This window comes from Tamandua tetradactyla, chromosome 24 (assembly GCF_023851605.1).
Source record: "Tamandua tetradactyla isolate mTamTet1 chromosome 24, mTamTet1.pri, whole genome shotgun sequence".
In the NCBI taxonomy this organism is placed as follows: domain Eukaryota; kingdom Metazoa; phylum Chordata; class Mammalia; order Pilosa; family Myrmecophagidae; genus Tamandua; species Tamandua tetradactyla.
In genome coordinates, this window is record NC_135350.1 from 50,960,596 (window position 1) to 50,979,776 (window position 19,181).

The 19,181-nt window shown below is 40.3% G+C and overlaps 1 protein-coding gene across 2 annotated transcripts in view; it reads right to left on the minus strand.

Annotated features, from left to right (window-relative positions):
* Positions 1–12,758, minus strand: part of MRPL1 (mitochondrial ribosomal protein L1) — a 169,699-nt gene extending 156,941 nt beyond the window's left edge. Inside the window, exons 1-2 of one of the 2 annotated variants that reach the window (XM_077143072.1) lie at positions 12,635–12,758; positions 11,661–11,958 (exon numbers count right to left, since the gene is read on the minus strand). In XM_077143072.1, the coding sequence (XP_076999187.1) occupies positions 11,661–11,691 (31 nt within the window). In that variant the 5' untranslated portion in view covers positions 11,692–11,958; positions 12,635–12,758. Of the gene's footprint in view, positions 1–11,660; positions 11,975–12,634 lie in introns of those variants that run through there. The other variant, XM_077143071.1, reaches the window with a different exon arrangement.
* Between the last annotated feature and the right edge of the window lie 6,423 nt (positions 12,759–19,181).

Below are 19,181 nucleotides of genomic sequence, written 5' to 3' on the forward strand. Positions count from 1 at the left end.
ATCGAGGATGACTATATTTTAACTATACAGCTTTTACAATGTGACCGTGTGATTGTGAAAACCTTGTATCTGGTGTGCCTTTTATCCAGGATATGGACAGATGAGTGAAAAAAAAAAGAGGATAAAAATAAGTAATGGGGGGGGGTAAAGGGGAAATACAAGTCTTGCCTCCACACTCTTAGCAAATAATCTCATTTGCTACTCCAGAGAATACAGAAACCTTCAAAACTAACTCAACTTGTCAACAATCCACATTCATTCCACAAAAGCCTTATCCATGCCTTGGTAATGATATATGTGCTAGTTTGAAGCTATTATGCACACACCAAAAAGCCATGTTTTAATCCTGATCTGATCTTGTGGGAGTAGTTCTTTCTTCTAATTATGATTCCATACTATTGTGGGGAACTTTTGATTAGATTATATTCACAGAGATGTGGTGCGCCCAATTGTGGAAGTGACCTCTCAATTAGATAAAGATGTGACTCCACCCATTCGAGGTGGGTCTTGACTAGTTTACTGAAGTCCTTTAAATGGGGGAACATTTTGAAGAAACCTTAGATGCTTATACAAAGCTGACAGAAAAAGCCAATGTAGATGTTTGGAGATTAAGATAGAAATGGCCCAGGTGCTAAGCAAGGACTCACAGAAATAGTCAGAACCCGAAGAGAAGAAATCTCTGGTCCCAGCAGATGCTAAGCTAAGAGATGAACCCCAGAGTTTTGTTCCAGAGCATCTAAGTGAATGATCACAGACACTTAACAGAGGAAACCACTGGCATCAGAAGTTGGAAGCAACAGAACTGGGAACAAGGATCAGCAGATGATGCCAGCCACGTGCCTTCCCAGATCACCCTTCCTTGAACCAAGGCATCTTTCTCTAGATGCCATAGTTTGGCTATTTCTTTGGCATTAGAACTGTAAACTTGTAACATACTGAATTCCCTTTTTAAAAGCCGTTCCAGGACAGTGTAACGGTGGTTTAGCAACAGAATTCTCACCTGCCATGTCAGAGGCACAGGTTTGATTCCCAGAGCCTGCCCATGCCAAAAATATATATATATATACCATTCCATTTCTGGTATATTGCATTCCGGCATCTTAGCAAACTAATACAACATAGAAACTACTCTGTCTTCTTTGCTAGTGTATTCTCTAATATCTGATATCAAAAGGTGAGGCTTCCCCAAAGCTTTGTCCTAAACTGCCTTCCTACCTGACTCTATAATCTTCACTCTTCCTAGGAAATTTTATCTATCTAGTCTTCATCTTCACACTGCCATATATTTTCAGTCTAGGCCACATCATCTACTGCCTGGATAACTACAAAAGCCTCTAAACTGTTCTATCTTCAACTCTGGGCCCCCTCAATTCCTTTTTTCACCTTTCAGTAAGATGGGTCATTTAAACATGAAAATTTCATCATGTCCTTAAAACTCTTGTATTGCTTCTCCTTGTTCTTCCTGCCCCCACCCCCACCCCCAAGCTTTTCATTTAAACTGAGGTGAAATTCACAGAACATAAAGTTAATTATTTTAATTCAGTAGCATTTATTATATTTACAGTGTTGTGCAACCATCACTTTTATTTAGTTCCAAAACACTTCATCACTGTAAAAGAAACCACCTAGTAACCATTAAGCATTCATTTCCTATACTCTCTCTCCCCTCTCCTCCACATTTACCCACCCATCCCCAGTGCCAGGCAACCACCATTCTGCACTGTGTGTATAGATATTTCATACAGATGGAATTACATAGAATGTGACCTTTTGTATCTGGCTTCTTACTTAACATAATGTTTCAAGGTTCTCTATGTGTAACATATGTTAGCATTTCATTCCTTTTTATGCCTGAGTAATATTTCACTGTAATTCTTTAAGACATTTTGTTTATCACTTCATCAGGTGGCAGACATTTGGGGTCTGTAACCTTTTTGGCTAATGTGAATAGTATCGCTATGAGCATTCGTGTACAACTATCTGAGTTCCTGCTTTCATTTATTTTGGGGTATATACCTAGGAGGGGAATTTCTGGGTCAAATGGTATTTCAGTATTTAATTTTTTGAGGAATCACCAAACTGTTTTCTATAGCAGATGCACCATTTTAAAATTCCACCAACAAAGTACAAGGCTTCTAATTTTTCTACATCCTTGCCAACTTTGTTATTTTCTGCCATGTTTTGTTTTGTTTTTTAACCATCATACTAGTGGTATGAAGTGGTATCTCACTGTGGTATGGTTTTACATTTCCCTAATGACTACTGGTGTTGAACATCTTTTCATGTGCTTGTTGACCATTTGTGGAGTTCATCAAAGACCTTCACTGGAGTTGCCAGCCTGGTGGAACTCTTGCATTACTACACCATTCAGACTCTCCTGTGCAGTTCATCAAGGACCTTTATCAGAGTTCTCAGCCTCATGGTCTGCCCTATAGAGTTCAGACTCTTGCATACCCACAGTTGCTTGAGACACTTTTATAAATCTCATATTTACAGGTATCTTTTGTTGGTTGTTTCTCTACAGAACCCTAATACAGGCTTGATACCGGGAGTGGTTCTTGAGAAAAAGAATCTTAAAAAGAGGTTCTTATAATTGGTTTTCTACTCTGATTAGATTCAAAGGCACTCATGACTCTATTTCCAGTAAACAAGATGGCACTGACAGTACATGGTGTGAAGGCACTCATGACTCTATTTCCAATAAACAAGATGGCACTGACAGTCCATGGTGTGAGCAGGCAATACAGATCACCATTTGATTCTCCTAATCATACTCTTATATGAGGCAAGGCTCTGGGTGACTATGTTCTTGACACCTTGACAGAGTTTTGCAGAGTTAAGAGGTAAAAGGATATTGGCTGATTATTCTCAAATCTGTTGGATAAAGTTATGAAAGAAAGGGATGAGGCGAGAGCTTCACATTTGCAACCTAAATGCCATATGAAAGATGTAAAAATTTCTATGTATGCCCTGAAAAAAAATCTTATTTCCTGTGGTCACAGGCTTAAGATCTCTGAAATCCAGACCTAGAGTCTCACTGTGAGAGTAGGAGATTTAGTTTACGTTGTTAATCTCCTACTCTCACAGTGAGACTCTAGGTCTGGATTTCAGAGATCTTAAGCCTGTGACCACAGGAAATAAGATTTTTTTTCAGGGCATACATAGAAATTTTTACATCTTTCATATGGCATTTAGGTTGCAAATGTGAAGCTCTCGCCTCATCCCTTTCTTTCATAACTTTATCCAACAGATTTGAGAATAATCAGCCAATATCCTTTTACCTCTTAACTCTGCAAAACTCTGTCAAGGTGTCAAGAACATAGTCACCCAGAGCCTTGCCTCATATAAGAGTATGATTAGGAGAATCAAATGGTGATCTGTATTGCCTGTTTATTGGAAATAGAGTCATGAGTGCCTTCACACCATGTACTGTCAGTGCCATCTTGTTTACTGGAAATAGAGTCATGAGTGCCTTTGAATCTAATCAGAGTAGAAAACCAATTATAAGAACCTCTTTTTAAGATTCTTTTTCTCAAGAACCACTCCCGGTATCAAGCCTGTATTAGGGTTCTGTAGAGAAACAACCAACAAAAGATACCTGTAAATATGAGATTTATAAAAGTGTCTGCTATTAAAGGAAGGGCTTTGGAGAAAAGATTGGGACCCTGTAACTTGGGTTGGGGACATACAGGTTGATAATGATAGTACTGGAGACCTGGAAACCCTGAATTCTGCTGAGTCTTTGAAGATAGACCAGTAATGATCTGTCCTGAGGAAACAAAGGCCCCAACTCCAGCCTGTCCTGAGGAGGCAGCTACCCAGTCTCTAGTCTGTCTAAAGGAAACAGCTTCCGGGCCTCCAGAACACTCTGAGGAATCTGTCATTCAACCTCCATCAAAACAGATTAACACTTCTGCACCTGCTAAATCTGTAATAACCTCCCCTGATTGTTTAAGGTTTAGCAGGCACAGGAAGGAAACAATAACTTCCAATAGGAGCAATTAATCCTGTTTCCCCAGATGAAACTGCAAAGGAATGTCACGAGGTAATTGGCTTGAAAGACACTTGGAATTCTTTTCATGACCAACCCCCACTACCCATCTTTTCTTCAAAACTTTTAACTAGACAAAAGTCCCACAGGCCCCAAAAGGCGAGGTACAAAGGGTGACCCATGAGGAGGTATGCTATACTCCAAAAGAACTACATGAGTTTTTCAACTCATATTAACAGAAATTAGGGGACTATGTATGGGAATTGTTTTAGCTTGTTAAAGCTGCCAGAATGCAATATACCAGAAATAGAATGACTTTTAAAAACAGGAATTTATTAAGTTGCAAGTTTGTAGTTCTAAGGCCATGAAAATGTCCAAACTAAGGTATTCAGGGAAAGATACCTTCTTTCAAGAAAGGCCAATGGGTCAAGAACAACTTTGTCAGCTGTGAAGGCACATGGGGATGTCTGGTACCTTTCTCTTCTCATTTCATAAGGCTTCCTCAGGGGTGTTTCCTTTCTGCTTCTTCAAAGATCTCCAGCTGTGTGGGTTCTGTCAGCACTAAAGGTTTTTCCAAAATTGTTCCCTCTTAAAGGACTCTAGTAAGCAATGTGAATAGGAGACACACCTCCATGTAAAATACCTAATCAAAAGATACCACCCACAACTGGGTGGGTCACATTTCCATGAAAACAATCAAAGAGATCCCACCCAACAATACTGAATGAGGATAAAAGAACATGGCTTTTCTGGAGTACACAACAATTCAAATTGGCACAGGAATGGATATTAAGGGTGTGGGATAATGGTGAAAAGAATATCAAGCCAGATCAGGCTAAATTTATTGATATGGGCCCACTAAGCAGTGATTCTGTATTCAATGTTATAGCTCGAGGATTTAGAAAGGGCATGAACAGTTTGCTTGGGTGGCTGGCTGAAACATGGATCGAAAGGTGGTCACATTACCTGAGGTCAAAATGCCAGAACTGAGGCGATTCAAAAGTTTACAGAGATTGGAATGTTAGAATGGATTTATCATGGAAGACCTGCTCATACACCACAGGAATGTCCAGAGGACACACCTTTTACCAGGATTTTGAGGAATAAATTTAATGAGATGAGCGCCATTGTCCATGAAGAGCTCTGTAGTCACCCTTCCCTGTATGTCAGAGATTACTTGGGGAACCACTGTCACTGAACCAGAATCCTTAAACACAATGGGGATGATCTGATCCCAAGCTAGCAGAAGCCACATGGCAACACTTAATCGCTACAGACAAGGTGTGTGATTCAGAGACTTACGGCATTGGCTAGTAAATCATGGGGTACCTAGAAGTAAAATAGATAGGAAGTTTACTAAATTCTTGTTTGAGCTCAATAAGCAAAAGAGTTCCACGTCAAGTGAACAGAAGACTAACTTGAGTTACAGAAACAGAGTCACAGGCCCTTAATCAATTTCCAGGCTTGAAACAGTCCAGACTCACAACCCCTTGAATGAGGGGAAGGCAGGGTACCTTTGGGGAAGGACCCTGTTGTGCTGCCAAAATTTACACTGTTAATCTTCCTTCCAGGTTTCCCAAAGGAGACCTACTTCCTTTTACCAGGGTAATTTTGCAATAGAGAAAAGGAAACGATCAGATATTCTATGGATCACCAGACACTGGCTCAGAAGTTACACTAATTCCATGATACCCAAAATGTCACTCTAGTCCCCCAGTCAGAGTAGGGGCTTATGGAGGTCAGGTGGTCAATGGAGTTTTAGCTCAGGTCCAAATTCTGTGGTAATTTCCCCAGGTTCAAAAGCTTAACTGGAATCGACATATTCAACAACTCTCAGAACCCCCACATTAGTTCCCTGACTCATAGAATGAGGGCTATTATGGTAGGAAAGGCCAAGTGGAAGCCACTAAAACTGTCACTACTTAGCAAAATAGTAAATCAGAAGTAATAACAGATTCCTGGTGGGACTGAAGAGATTAGTGCCATACTTAAGGAAGTGAAGGATGCATGGGTGTTGATTCCCATCATATCCCCATTCAGTTCTCTTATTTGGCCTGTGCAGAAAACAGATGGGTCTTGGAGGATGACAGTGGATTATCGTAAACTTAACCAGGTGGTGACTCCAATTGTAGCTGCTGTCCTAGATGTGGTATCATTGCTTTAGCAAATCAACACATGCATTGGTACCTGGAATGCAGCTACTGATATGGCAAATGCTTTTTTCTCAATGGCTGTTAGTAAAGAACACCAGAAAGTCTGCATTCAGCTGGCAAAGCCAGCAGTATACCTTCACTGTCCTACCTCAGAGGTATATCAACTTTCCAGCACTATGCCATAATCTTGTCCACAAGACCTTGATTGTTTCTCCCTCCCACATGGTATCACACTAGTCCATTATATTGATATCATGTTGATTGGACCTAGTGAGCAAGAAGTACCAACTACTCTAGACTTATTGGTAAGGCATTTGCGTGTCAGAGGATGGGAGATAAATCCAACAAAAATACGGGACCTTCCACTTCAGTGAAATTTCTAGGCATTCAGTGGTGTGGGCATGTCAAGAAATCCATGTCAGCTGCAATTGGAGTCACCACCTGGTTAAGTTTACGATAATCCACTGTCATCCTCCAAGACCCATCTGTTTTCTGCACAGGCCAAATAAGAGAATTGAATGGGGATATGATGGGAATCACCACCCATGCATCCTTCAGTTCCTTAAGTATGGCACTAATCTCTGCAGTCCCGCCAGGAATCTGGTATTACTTCTGATTGACTATATTGCTAGGTAGTGACAGTTTTAGTGGCTTCCACTTGGCCTTTCCTACCATAAGGATAAAGGATAAGCTGTTGCATCTAAACCTTCCTACAACCAAAAAAGAAACACAAAGCCTAAATGGCCTCTTTGGATTTGAAGACAACATATTTCTCATTTGGGTATGCTATTCTGGCCCATTTACTGAGTGACAAGAAAAGCTTCTGGTTTTGAGTGGGTATGGGAACTAGAGGAGGCTCTGTGACAGGTCCAGGGTGCTGTGCAAGCTTCTCTGCCACCTAGACTATATGACCCAATAGATTTAATGGTGCTGAAAGTGTCAGTGGCAATCAGAGATTGTTTCAAGTCTCTGCCAGGCCCCCATAGGAGAATCACAATGCAGGCCCTTAGGATTTTGGAACAAAGCCTTACCATTCCCTGCAAATAACTACTCTCCTTTGAGAAACAGCTTTTGGCTTATTACTGGTCTTAGTAGAGAACATTTAACCATGGCCACCAAGTTACCATGAGACTTGAGTTGCCTATCTTGAGCTGGGTGTTGTCTGACCCACCAAGCCATAAAGTTGGGCATACACAGCAGCACTCCATCATAAAATGGAAATGATATATAAGATAGGGCTCAAGCAAGTACTTAAGCACAGTCAGTTACATGAGGAAGTGGCCCAAATGCCCATGGTCCCCACTCCTGCCACATTACCTTCTTTTTCCCAGGCCAGACTTTTGGCCTTTTGGTGAGGTCCTTCTAATCAGTTGACTGAGGAAGAGAAAACTCGGGCCTGGTTCATAGATGGTTCTGCACGATATGAAGGTACCACGTGAATGTGGACAGATAGAGCACTACAGACCCTCATGGGATGTCCCTGAAGGACAGTGGTGAGGTGTAATCCTCCCAGTAGGAAGAACTTTGAGCAGTGTACCTGGAGTTCATTTTGTCTGGAAGGAGAACTGGCCAGAGGTGTGCTGGTATACTGACTCATGGGCTCTTGCTAATGCTTTGGCTGGATGGTCAGGTACCTAAAGAAGCATGATTGGAAAACTGGCGACAGAGGTCTGGGGAAGAGGTATGTGGATAGACCTTTCTGAGCGGGCAAAAAAATAGAAGATATAAGTGTCCTATGTGAATTTTCACCACAGGGTGCCTTCAGCAAAAGAAGGTTTTAATGATCAGGTGGATTATATGACTCTTTCTGTGGATACAAGTCATCCTCTTTCCCTAGCCACTCCTGTCATTGCCCAGCGGGCTCATGAAGAAAGGGGGCATGGTGGAAGGGATGAAGATTATGCATTGGACACTCAGACTGAGTGACCAATATGCCAGGAAAGAAGCTTACACTCAGTCCCCAATGTGGCACCGTTCCCCCAAGACGATCAGCCTGCTACCTGGCAGGTTGATTACATTAGATTACTTCCATCATGGAAGGGGCAGCAACTTGTTCTAACTGAAAGACACATACTCTAGATATGAGCTTGCCTTCCCTGCATGCAATACTTCCCCAAACTCTACAATCCATGAACTTACAAATGCCTTATCCACCACCATGGTATTCCACACAGCATTGCTTCTGATCAAGGAACCCACTTCACAGTGAATGAGATGCAGGAATGGGCATATGCTCATGGCATTCTCTAGTCTTGCTATGTTCCCCAACATCCAGGCAGGGTTGATAGAACAGTGGAGTGGCCTTCTGAATACCCAATTATAGTGCCAACTAGGTGGCAATACCTTAGAGGGCTAGGGCAATGTTTTCCAGGAGGCTGTGCATGGCCTGAATCAGTGTCCACCCTATGGTGCTATTTCTCCCATAGCCAGGATTCACGGGTCCAGGAATCAAGGGGTGGAAATGGGAGTGGTACCACTCACTATCACCCCCATGGATATAATGATCCACTAGAAAAATTTTTTTCTTCCTGTCCCTAAAACCTTAAGCTCTGCTGGTCTACAGGTCTTAGTTCCAAAAGGAGGAGTGCTTTCACCAGGAGACACAATAATAATGCCACTGAACTGGAAGTTAAGATTGGGCTTCTCATGCCTCTGAATCAACAGGCAAGGAAGGGTATTACTGTACTGGATAGGGTGACTGATCCTGACTATCAAGGGGAAATGGGACTGCCACAACACAACAGAGGTAAAGAAGAGTTTTCCCAGAATATAGGAGATCCCCTAGGGTGTCTCTTAGTACTATCAGGTCCTGTGATTAAAGTCAATGGAAAATTGCAGCAATCCAATCCAGGCAGGAATACCAATGGCCCAGAAACTTCAGGAATGAAGGTGTGGGTCCCCTACAAGGCAAAGGCAAAGAAGCCAGCTGAAGTGCTTGCTGAGAGTAAAGGAAACACGGGATGGGTAGTGGAAGAAGGTAGGATAAATGTGAACTATGACCATGTAGCCAGTTACAGAAATGAGGACTATGATAATAAGAATAATTTCTCCTTGTTTTGTTATGAGTATGTTTGTATTAGTACATAAAGCAAATATCTTGTTTTATTCTTATAATATGACATAAGATGTATCGTTCATGGTATGGTATTTAAATTACAGGATATCAAGTTTAAGAGTGAATGTTTCCCAAGGACTTGCACAGTATTCTGGAGAGATTTAGATCCAGGTGTACGCAGAGCAGTTGAGTATTGTTAAGCAAAACATTATTATTGTGTTCTATTTAGAAATTAAGTATTTAATCTTAAGTTTAAGTTTTAAGGTTTAAGGGGATAGTAGTGGTTTGGAATAAAATCGCTGCAACAGAGTGGTGAGAAGCTGTCAGATTCTGGATTTATTTTGAGCATGAAGCCAAAAGGATTTTACAGCAGATTTAATGTGAAGTGTGAGAAAAAGAGAGGAGACAAGTATAATTCTGAGGTGTAAGCCTGAAAAACTGACTGTGACAATAGTTCAAACGTGGATTTAGCTCAATTTTAGACAAGCGTGAGGTGCTGATTAGATATCAAGTGGGGGAGATCTAGAATAGGCAATGAGTATAAGAATCTAAAGTTCAGGTAAGAAGTCCCGGCTATAGATATAAATTGAGAGCCATCAAAATACAGAGAAAAGTCAAAGACAGTACACCTGGATAAGATCTCCAAAGGAGTCAGTTTAGACACAAAAGAGATAAGGATGAAAGATGAAATCCTGGCCTCTGGGGAACTCCAAGAAAGACAGTGGAGAAAGAAGAGAGACCAGCAGAAAGGAGTGACTGGCGAGGTAGAAAATTAAAAGTACAATATCCTGGAAGCCAAAAAAAGAAACTGTGGCAAGGAGCTAATGATAACTTTCAATTCCCTTTCTGGTTTCTTTGGTTTTGTCTAGTACAATGTTATTTCTGTTATAAATGAAGATAATGCCATCAATCTCTTTTCAGTAAGATATTATAGTGGTTAAGTTCAGATGTCAACTTGGCCAGGTGATGGTGCACAGCTGTTCTGTTGTGGTGGACTTAAATCATTAGCATGTGAATTTCATCTCTGGCTGATTACCTCTGCAGTTGTTAAGGGGCTGCCTTCCATAATGAGTGACATTTAATTAGCTAGGGGCTTAAAAGAGAGAGGTCAGAAGAGAGGTAGCAGCTCAGATCCAAACATCAAGAGATGCAGAAAGGACATGCCCAGAGAAAGCCATTTGAATTTGGAGGCCAGGAGTGAGGACCAGCAGATGTTACCATGTGCCCTCCCATGTGACAGAGAAAGCTAGAGGAATGTTAGCTGCCCTTCCTCCGAAGAACTGTATATTTGTAACTACATACCACCAGTCCATCTCTGGTATATTGCTTTCCAACAGTTTTAGCAAATACAACAGATATACATTTTGGTTGTTTATCTTGTAGTCATCAGTCTTGCACACCCTATCTTTCGGGCACCAGTAACAGTAAATGGAGGATGCTGTTTTTAACACTGAGCTTCCTGTAGGAGAAAACTGTGATGCACTTAAAAAAAAAAAATCATTGGCCTAGGAGTGCAAGCTTCCATCCTGTGCCACCACTAATTACATGAATTTGACCACATATTTAACATACCGGGTATCAGTTTTCTACTCTCTGAAATAGGGATGGTACTGGCTGCTTATTCCACCTACAAAGCTGTCAAATAAAAATATATATTGCAGTGCTTCAAAAACAAAAAAGCACCATACCAAGAAAGGGTTGTCATCCTAGCTAACAAATCAGACTTTATTAAATTCTGAAGAGTTTCTATCAAGAAGTATCACTCAATTAGCTTCCAAATAATAAATGCTGATTCAGGTTAATCAATGTCTGCTTAAGTTTAAAAACTAGAATGGCCTGCAACGGTGTACTCTGAAGTGTCAGGAATGCCACGCTAAATATACCACCTTTCTCTTACCAGAACTAATTTCTTCACATATCAAATTCCTTTACCCTCTAGACAAACTCTTCCAGTATCAGAGAGAGAACGCTGAAACCGCCTCCATCCCCAACAAGTCGTTTGATGGGTGTCAATGTCATCCCTCTCCACCGCACATCCCTACTTCCTCACCACCAGAGTAGACGGCTTCAAAAAGTCTGAAACCCTAAATACGTGACTTTTAAGTAGTAATGACCCTCTAGAGAAAGCCAGGGGAATCTTGGCTGCCTTTTCTCGGAGGAACTGCATGTTTGTAACTAAATAAATCTCTTTATAAAAGCCAGCCCATCTCTGGTGTTTTGCATTCCAGCAGCTTTAGCAAAATAAAACAGATATGCATTTTAGTTTGCTCTAAACGCCGTAAAAGGTCATTTTTAAGTAGTAATGACCCTCTGGTAAACTTGGAACCCAGAAAGACCAGGAGGCATTTCGAGCCCGCAGCGCAGATTTGTGCCCAGGAAGGTCCGGACCGCACTCTAATGCAACAGGTGAAACGGCGTCAAAACCACTCTCACCGCAAGCCAAGACAGCCCCTTGCCTTACCTCTACTGAGGGATCTTACGGTCGCTGCCATGTCAGCCACACCGGATTGTGCTTGCGATATTGGTCCTACACTTAAACTGGGAAGAATGAAACAAAGGGTTCCGTTCCGGAACCGTCGGAGAGGGAAGGGTTAGAAAGGGCAAAAGGAAAGAGGCGGGGACAAGAAAAGCTGTACAGCCCCTCAGGAAGCGGTGCTCAGGACTGCGGCGCCCCGAGGCGGTGTTTTCTTCTAGCTGGGGTCCTCCGTTTCGTGGTGCTGGGACGACAGCCTCACCATTTTCAGGAAAGTCTGCCCTTCCTGTTGACATATTAAATCATACCGCAACTCTTTTATTTTATTCAATTTTTTTTCCTTTTAATCCTGCTAGTGTACTTACAACGATAATTTTAATAGCTTGAGGGAGGAACGAGTACTAAAAGCATGCAGAACAGAAAACCTGAAGAAACACATTAGCTTCTGCGCCACATATCCAGGATTGTGAGGACTTTAAAAAAAAAATTCTGTCAGCCTTTGCGCCACCACCCGAGGGTGGGGGTGCGGGATTGTCCTGCTTACTCACATACTTTGTTTTTAACTCAGTGTAAGATCAGCGTTGTATGCTAATTTTACATTAATCTGCTCTACATTTTCTCCCTTCTGGCAAGCTGTGCCATTAGGATCGATGGAGTAATAGCACGACGTTTACATAACAAATCTAGTTTTAAAATGGCAGATCTGAAACCTACGCAGAGGTTATTCTGACTGAAAAATATGGTCTTTTCCGTTACGTCACTGCTGTCATCATAATCCATCTAACAAAGATCTGATCACAGATTATATCATTTCGCAGTTTAAATAAAACCCTCCAGTGACAGCCATATCTGAAGTTTGGCTTCTTAACCCTGCTTACCTCCCCCGCCTCAACTCTCCACCCCGGATCTTCAGCCCGCAAAGCGCACACACTTATAGGGTGCGCACACTTACAGTTTCTCACCTCCCTGACTTTATGTCCTTTCTGCTTGGATATCTTGCCTGCAACATCACGTATCTCCTTTGTTGTTGTTAGATTAAATTCAGGCTTCTCTCCTTCAGCGAACCTTTCTCACCAAACTGGGTTATGGCGGACTCTTACCGGTTTTGTCAATACCCAGGATTTATACCTGGTTTCATTTTTGTTTATTAACAGCTTTATTTATGTATAATTCACATACCGTACTATTCACCCATTTAAGTTGTAAAAGCCAATGGTTTTTAGTATATTCAAAGTTGTGTAACCACCACCACAATATATCTTTTTCCCACCAGTGTGCAGAAACTGTCATTCATTTTTGTGACTTCAGTACCTACTATAGTGTCTGGTACATAGTAAATGTTTGTTGAATAAGTGAATGTAGGAATGCATGAATTCATGACTCAATTAGAATGGCAAGCCTGCAAAATTAGCTTGCTTCCATGAAACTGCCCATAGGAAGCTGGAACAGACCAAAGTAGGAATTTCCCAGTTACTTTCATATTTATATATAGTACCCATCTGTGTGAAGAATAAGATTTCTAATTTATTGCCCTAACTTATTAACACCGAGGCAGTATCAACTCCCAGATTAGAGGTGCCTTGTCCTTTTCTGCAGTTGAGGATTGTTGTCCTCTGTCTGCAGACTTCTTTATGCCTCCTATTCTGACAGCAGAATTTGAACATCCAATATGGGATTCAGAATAACATGTAGTAACTTCTTTTGCAGAAGTGCAGCTTATCAGAATTGCCCACTTGGAGTACCAGAACTTGATGCCATTAGTCAGGTGGGGTCCAAAATCCGTTTATCTATATATAACAATACATAAAGCAGTTCTTTAGCTTGAAATTTTTAAAATTACAAAAGGATTTGTTGCAAATTATTAAATCTGCATCTGAAATAAGAACTCCAAGTCTCTAAATATTATTCATATTTATGAATAAATAAATGAGGCAATGAATATGTCATAATGAGGTCTTTAAGGAGAGGAAACAGTGGTATTCAGGAACCAAACTGCCTGTGTTTGAATCCAGGTATTATCGCTCACCAACTATGTAAACAGGCAAGTTACTTTATCTCTCTGGGTCTCAGTTCTGTAAATTGTTGCAAAGCCTAATAAGATAATTCACTGGTGTTCTTATTACAGTTCCTGGCTCAAAGTAAACAATAAATGTTAGATGTTGTCATTGTTAAAGAACTGGTGAGAACTTTTAACCAGAGAGAAAAATGAATAGATGTTCTAGATACTTGTCCTAATATCTGCTATTTAATACAACCCATCTTATACCAAGATGTGGTAGGATGTCACATCCTTTATATCAGAATTTTTGTTAGTATTTTCAGAAAGTCTTTAGGCTGTGCATTTGTGCACTTGTTCAAAGTTGTTCAAAGTTCACACGTAAGAATGCTTGCCTGCCAAGCCCGAGGACCCAGGTTCGATTCCCGGTGCCTGCCATGTAAAAAAATATAAATAAATAAATAAATGCAACTTTTCCCAGTTGATTTCTAAGATTTATAGTCTCCAGGAGTCCTGGCAAAATGCCAGCTACCTGCCTGCTGGGCTAAGTTCCTTGAAAAATAATCTTATACATCTTTGTCTAGCCCTGCAGTTCTTTTGATCTGTGTTCCCTACCTTCTTCAGCCATCTTCTAGTTGAAATAGAAACTCCTTTCCAAGAAGAGTCACTTCCTACTTGGGGTTGTTCAAGTTGAAATGCATTCTCTTATTGGACCAAAAATAAGGAACTGCATGACCTTTCCTGTTTCAGTAGTGTGCATCACAGTCAATCTGAGGACCTTTTAAAACTCAGATTGCTGTACCCCAAATCCTGAGTTTCTGATCCAATAGGACTGGGGTGGGGCCTGAGAATTTGCATTTTAAATAGGTTCTCAAGTGATGCTGATGAACTGGTCCTGTGAGAACACTTTGAAAATCACTACCTATGTTGTACCATGAAATATTTGCATCCATACCAGCCATTAAGTTTGGGAAGAGTTTAGCAATTTTATACTCAGTATAATACAGGCTATAAAACCACAAAGTTCCCCATGGGTATATCTCTAGGACTGGCATCTGCCCACTCTTCTCTTCTCCCTGACTACACAGAAATTGCTATTCCACATTCCAAAACTGTCTGCTAGCTGGGAAAACTGCCCTACTTCCAGATTCCCCACCCCTTTGCATTTACTTCAGGCTCAAGTTATTTTTACATTTAAAAAAATGCTATCTAGAATAATTATTTCTTCTTCATGAAGTTGAAAGTTTGGTGAAGGGTTAAACTCATTCTGTCTTGCCCTCCCTCCCCCAGATATGGGAGCTTCTCTGTCCAAAAACCTTCCAGGAAACCAGCTAATTACAGATTGAGTAAGATACAGTACTGACCAGCGGTGTGCTAGTAAATGTTTAGCAGCTAGCTCTTCAGTACAAAAGAAACCAATCTGTAGCATTTGCCAATTTCCATGATGCAAATACACTTGATTTTGTTGTTTGGGGTAGTTATGCTCCATAAAGTTGCCATGAACACTGAGTTATCAAATCCTTGCCGTTGCTCCAAGAGGAAATAGAGGGTTAGATTCCTGTGAGCCTCTTCTCACATGTTTACAAGCTGATCAATGCTTAACTAGTTTATGTGTGTTGCTGTTTAAAGATACCTTATTTAATATATATTGTTGATTCATTAACATTGAACTCACAACCATAAGCACTATAACTCATACCTGAATGAATTTTATCTAACACATATTTTCTTCGTGGGTGTTCTAGTTTGCTAGCTGCTGGAATGCAATATACCAGAAACGGAATGGCTTTTAACAAGGGGAATTTAATGAGTTGCTAGTTTACAGTTCTAAGGCCGAGAATTAAAACAAGTCTATAGAAAAGTCCAATCAAAGGCATCCAGGGAAAGATACCTTGGTTCAAGAAAGCCGATGAAGTTCAGGGTTTCTCTCTCATCTGGAAAGGCACATGGCGAATGCAGTCAGGGCTTCTCTCTCGGCTGGAAGGGCACATGGCAGACACGGCGTCATCTGCTAGCTTACTCTCCTGGCTTCTGGTTTCAAAAAGCTCCCCGGGAGGCATTTCCTTTCTTCATCTCCAAAGGTCGCTGGCTGGTGGACTCTCTGCTTCGTGGTGCTGCAGCATTCTCTGCTCTCTCCGAGTCTCCATGAATCTCTGAATGTTTCCTCTTTTATAGGACTTCAGAAACTAATCAAGACCCACTCAGATGGGTGGAGACATGTCATCCCCTAATCCAGTTTAACAACCGTTCTTAACTAAATCTCATCAACCAGGGAGATGATCCCATCACAGTCCCAAATACACAGCATTGAATAGAGACTATTCTACCCTTAAGAAATGGGATTTATATTAAAACATGACTTTTCTTAGGGGGCATACTTCCTTTCAAACCAGCGCAGTGGGGTACATCATGTAGCTTTCTTGCACTGGAAAGCACTTCAGCCCTTCGCTTAGGGACCATTTTAAACTGCAAATTCATCAACAAAAACCACAAAAATGTAAAAAAAAAAAAAAAATGCATGGCACTAAACATTCTGCAAAAAGGACACTTGTTACAGTAGGGGAGGTGAAACAAGAAGACAAAGCCTTACCCTATTTGACCTCAGCTGGAAATGTGTGGACTGGGTGATTCAAATTTTTCACCACCATGAATGACCCAAAAGCAAATAGGTGACTTTGCAAATATAGAATCCACAAATAATGAAGATCAACTGTACTCCCACCATAGCCAATTTCAAGCTACCAAACATGAAATCAACCAGCTCACAAAATCCCTAAAAACTTAACAATTGGTTGTCACATGGCTGTGATTTCATGGAAGTTTCCTAGTAAAAGTCTTTGGGGAATTTTAGGATCTCTAAACCAAGGTAGTTCATCCCAGAGCCATGCTTCTCAACTTTAATGGGCATATATATCTCCTGGGGATCTTATTAAAATGTAGATTCTGATTCAGTAGGTTTGAGGTAGGGCCTGAGAGTCTGCATTTCTAATAAGCTACTAGGTGATACTGATGCTGCTGGTCCATGGACCACACTCTGAGTAGCAAGATCCTAGAACAAAACCAGAAGCAAAAGTAAAATTTCTATCAGTCCCCAAACAAACATTTGGATAGGCTCACTCTTCCTTCTCCAAGGAATAAGCTTAAATGGACTACCAAATTTCAAGGTATAAAGTGCATGGCTTCCATCTTTCAATAGAGAAACTACAAATATCAATAGATTCCTGCCCCACCCTCAGCTGTTCTGGAATCCTCCTTCCAAATACATCATACTGCCCTGTGCCAGCTGTCTGGATCAGTGGACATATCTAACTGAAGGAAACTCTATCCATACTATAACTGCTGACCCAGCTTGAAGAGAAAAGCTTAACTAATTGTACCCCTCATGAAACTAGAATTGGTTTAGTGAAAGACTGAGACATTTAGGTGGGAGAACTCAAGCCATATGGTCTTGAATTTCAAGTTGTAAGGTCATGAAATAGAATCAAGGGAAGAAAACCCTTGAAAGGTAAGCTGAATTTCTCAGGAGCAGAAACAATGAGTGTGAGTAGAACTGAGAGAGGCCAGTCTTCTAGTGAGAGTAGAATGGAGTAAAATTTGCTGAGAAAAGCAGGTATCACCAGGAAAAGATCACCCAGCCTCTGAGAAGAAGATAGCAAATGCTGCCTCAGTTCCTGTTTCAGTTTCTATCAAGCCTGCTGGATCACTGTCCCTCTCCCCATGATCTTGTGGGATCTCTATCTTCTATTTATTTACTATGTATCCCTACAATAACCCCTGTTTTCTTGAGCTACCACTAGTGAATTTCTTTATCTTCCAAATTAAAAAAAAAAGCTAATTAAAACAGTTGAACTCTAGTTATTCTGATCATAATGCATGAATTGGCAACTCTCTTCTGGAATTAGTAGAAAAGACTTCATCATGGAATAATGGAGTTTGGAAAGCTTTTGGAGGTCTTCCTTCTCCATAATTCTCTGATCAAATTCCCAGTGACAAAATTCTGAATATTTTGTAAGTCAGTTCATTCAATTTTTGGACAACTCTAAGAGCTTTTCCCTAAAATTAATGCTGAAATCTCCTTCCCTATAACTTCCTCATTTGACCTTGTTGAACTCTTTGGATCAATGCCATTTCCACATGGCAGACTTCCTGGTATTTAAGAACAGCTATCAGTCTCCTCTAAGTCTTCTCTTCACTTGATTTAATATGCTTATATCTTTAATTGCCCGTCACTCCCCCCTTCCATGACTTGGGAATGTAAACCCTCATCTTTTTAGGAGTCTTACCAAGGATGAGATTACCTATGTCTCTCCTAAAATATAAGCCCCAAACTGAACAAAACACACCACTGAAGAGATGAACATCGGTAATAACTCACAATATTCTAAAAATGCATTAACTTCTTTGGCAGTTCAAATGGCATTGCATAGTACTTAGTACTTCCCTTCATTTCCTCAATACTCCCTTAATTATGATGCAAAGCATACACATGTATCTTGGATTTTGAATTAAACTAAAAGATAAGGTTCCTTTTGGTGAACTTTTTACTTTGAGATTTACAGTATGCTAGAATAGCACTATCAAATAGAAATATAGTACATAACATATATAATTTAAATATTCTTGTAGCAGCACTTTAAAAAGTAAAAGGAAAAAATTAATTTTAATGTATTTAATTTAACTTACTATATCCATAATATTATCAGTTCAATATGTATACATTTTTTTTTCATACTAAGTCTTTGAAATTTGATGTGACTTTTCACTTAGAGCACATCTCAATTAGGACTAACTACATTTCAAGCGCTCAGTAGCCACATAGCCATATTGATCAGCAAAGGGTTAGAATAACATAATAATAGCTAATGCCTTTTTTGAATACTTACTGGGTGCCAGGCACTTTTCTAAGAGGTTTGCATATTTTAACTCTTAATCTTCACAACAACCCTTTGAGATAGGTATTATAATTATCCTACTTTAACAGATGAAGAAACAGAAACTGAGAAATTAAGTATCTTGCCCAGTTAATAAGTAGTTGAGTTGGGATTTGAACCTAGGAAGCCTGGCTCCTGAATCTATGATCTTAACTACTTAAGTACTATTAACTACTACATAGTTAAGTCTATGATCTTAACTAATATATGTCTCACACACATATTTCACGATGCACATATGCTAAGCCTTTTGTATATAATATCTAGCTTAATTCCTATTATATAGATGAAGAAACTGAAGTCTCAAGAAGTCAATGACTTGCCCAAGGCCATACAGCTAGTGTTAGAGTTTGGCATCAGAGCCAGTGTGTTTGGCTATTGCACCCTCCTCCTACCTCACTGCTACCCTGAAACTTTGACGTTTATACATATATACTTCCATGACTATATATATATACATATATATATATATATTTTTTTTAAGAGGGATAGAAAAAGAGTTTATTACTAAACCCGAAGAAGAAGATCTGATGGCCTGTCAGACCAAAAATCTGTCTCCCATGACAATATTCTTTTTTTATT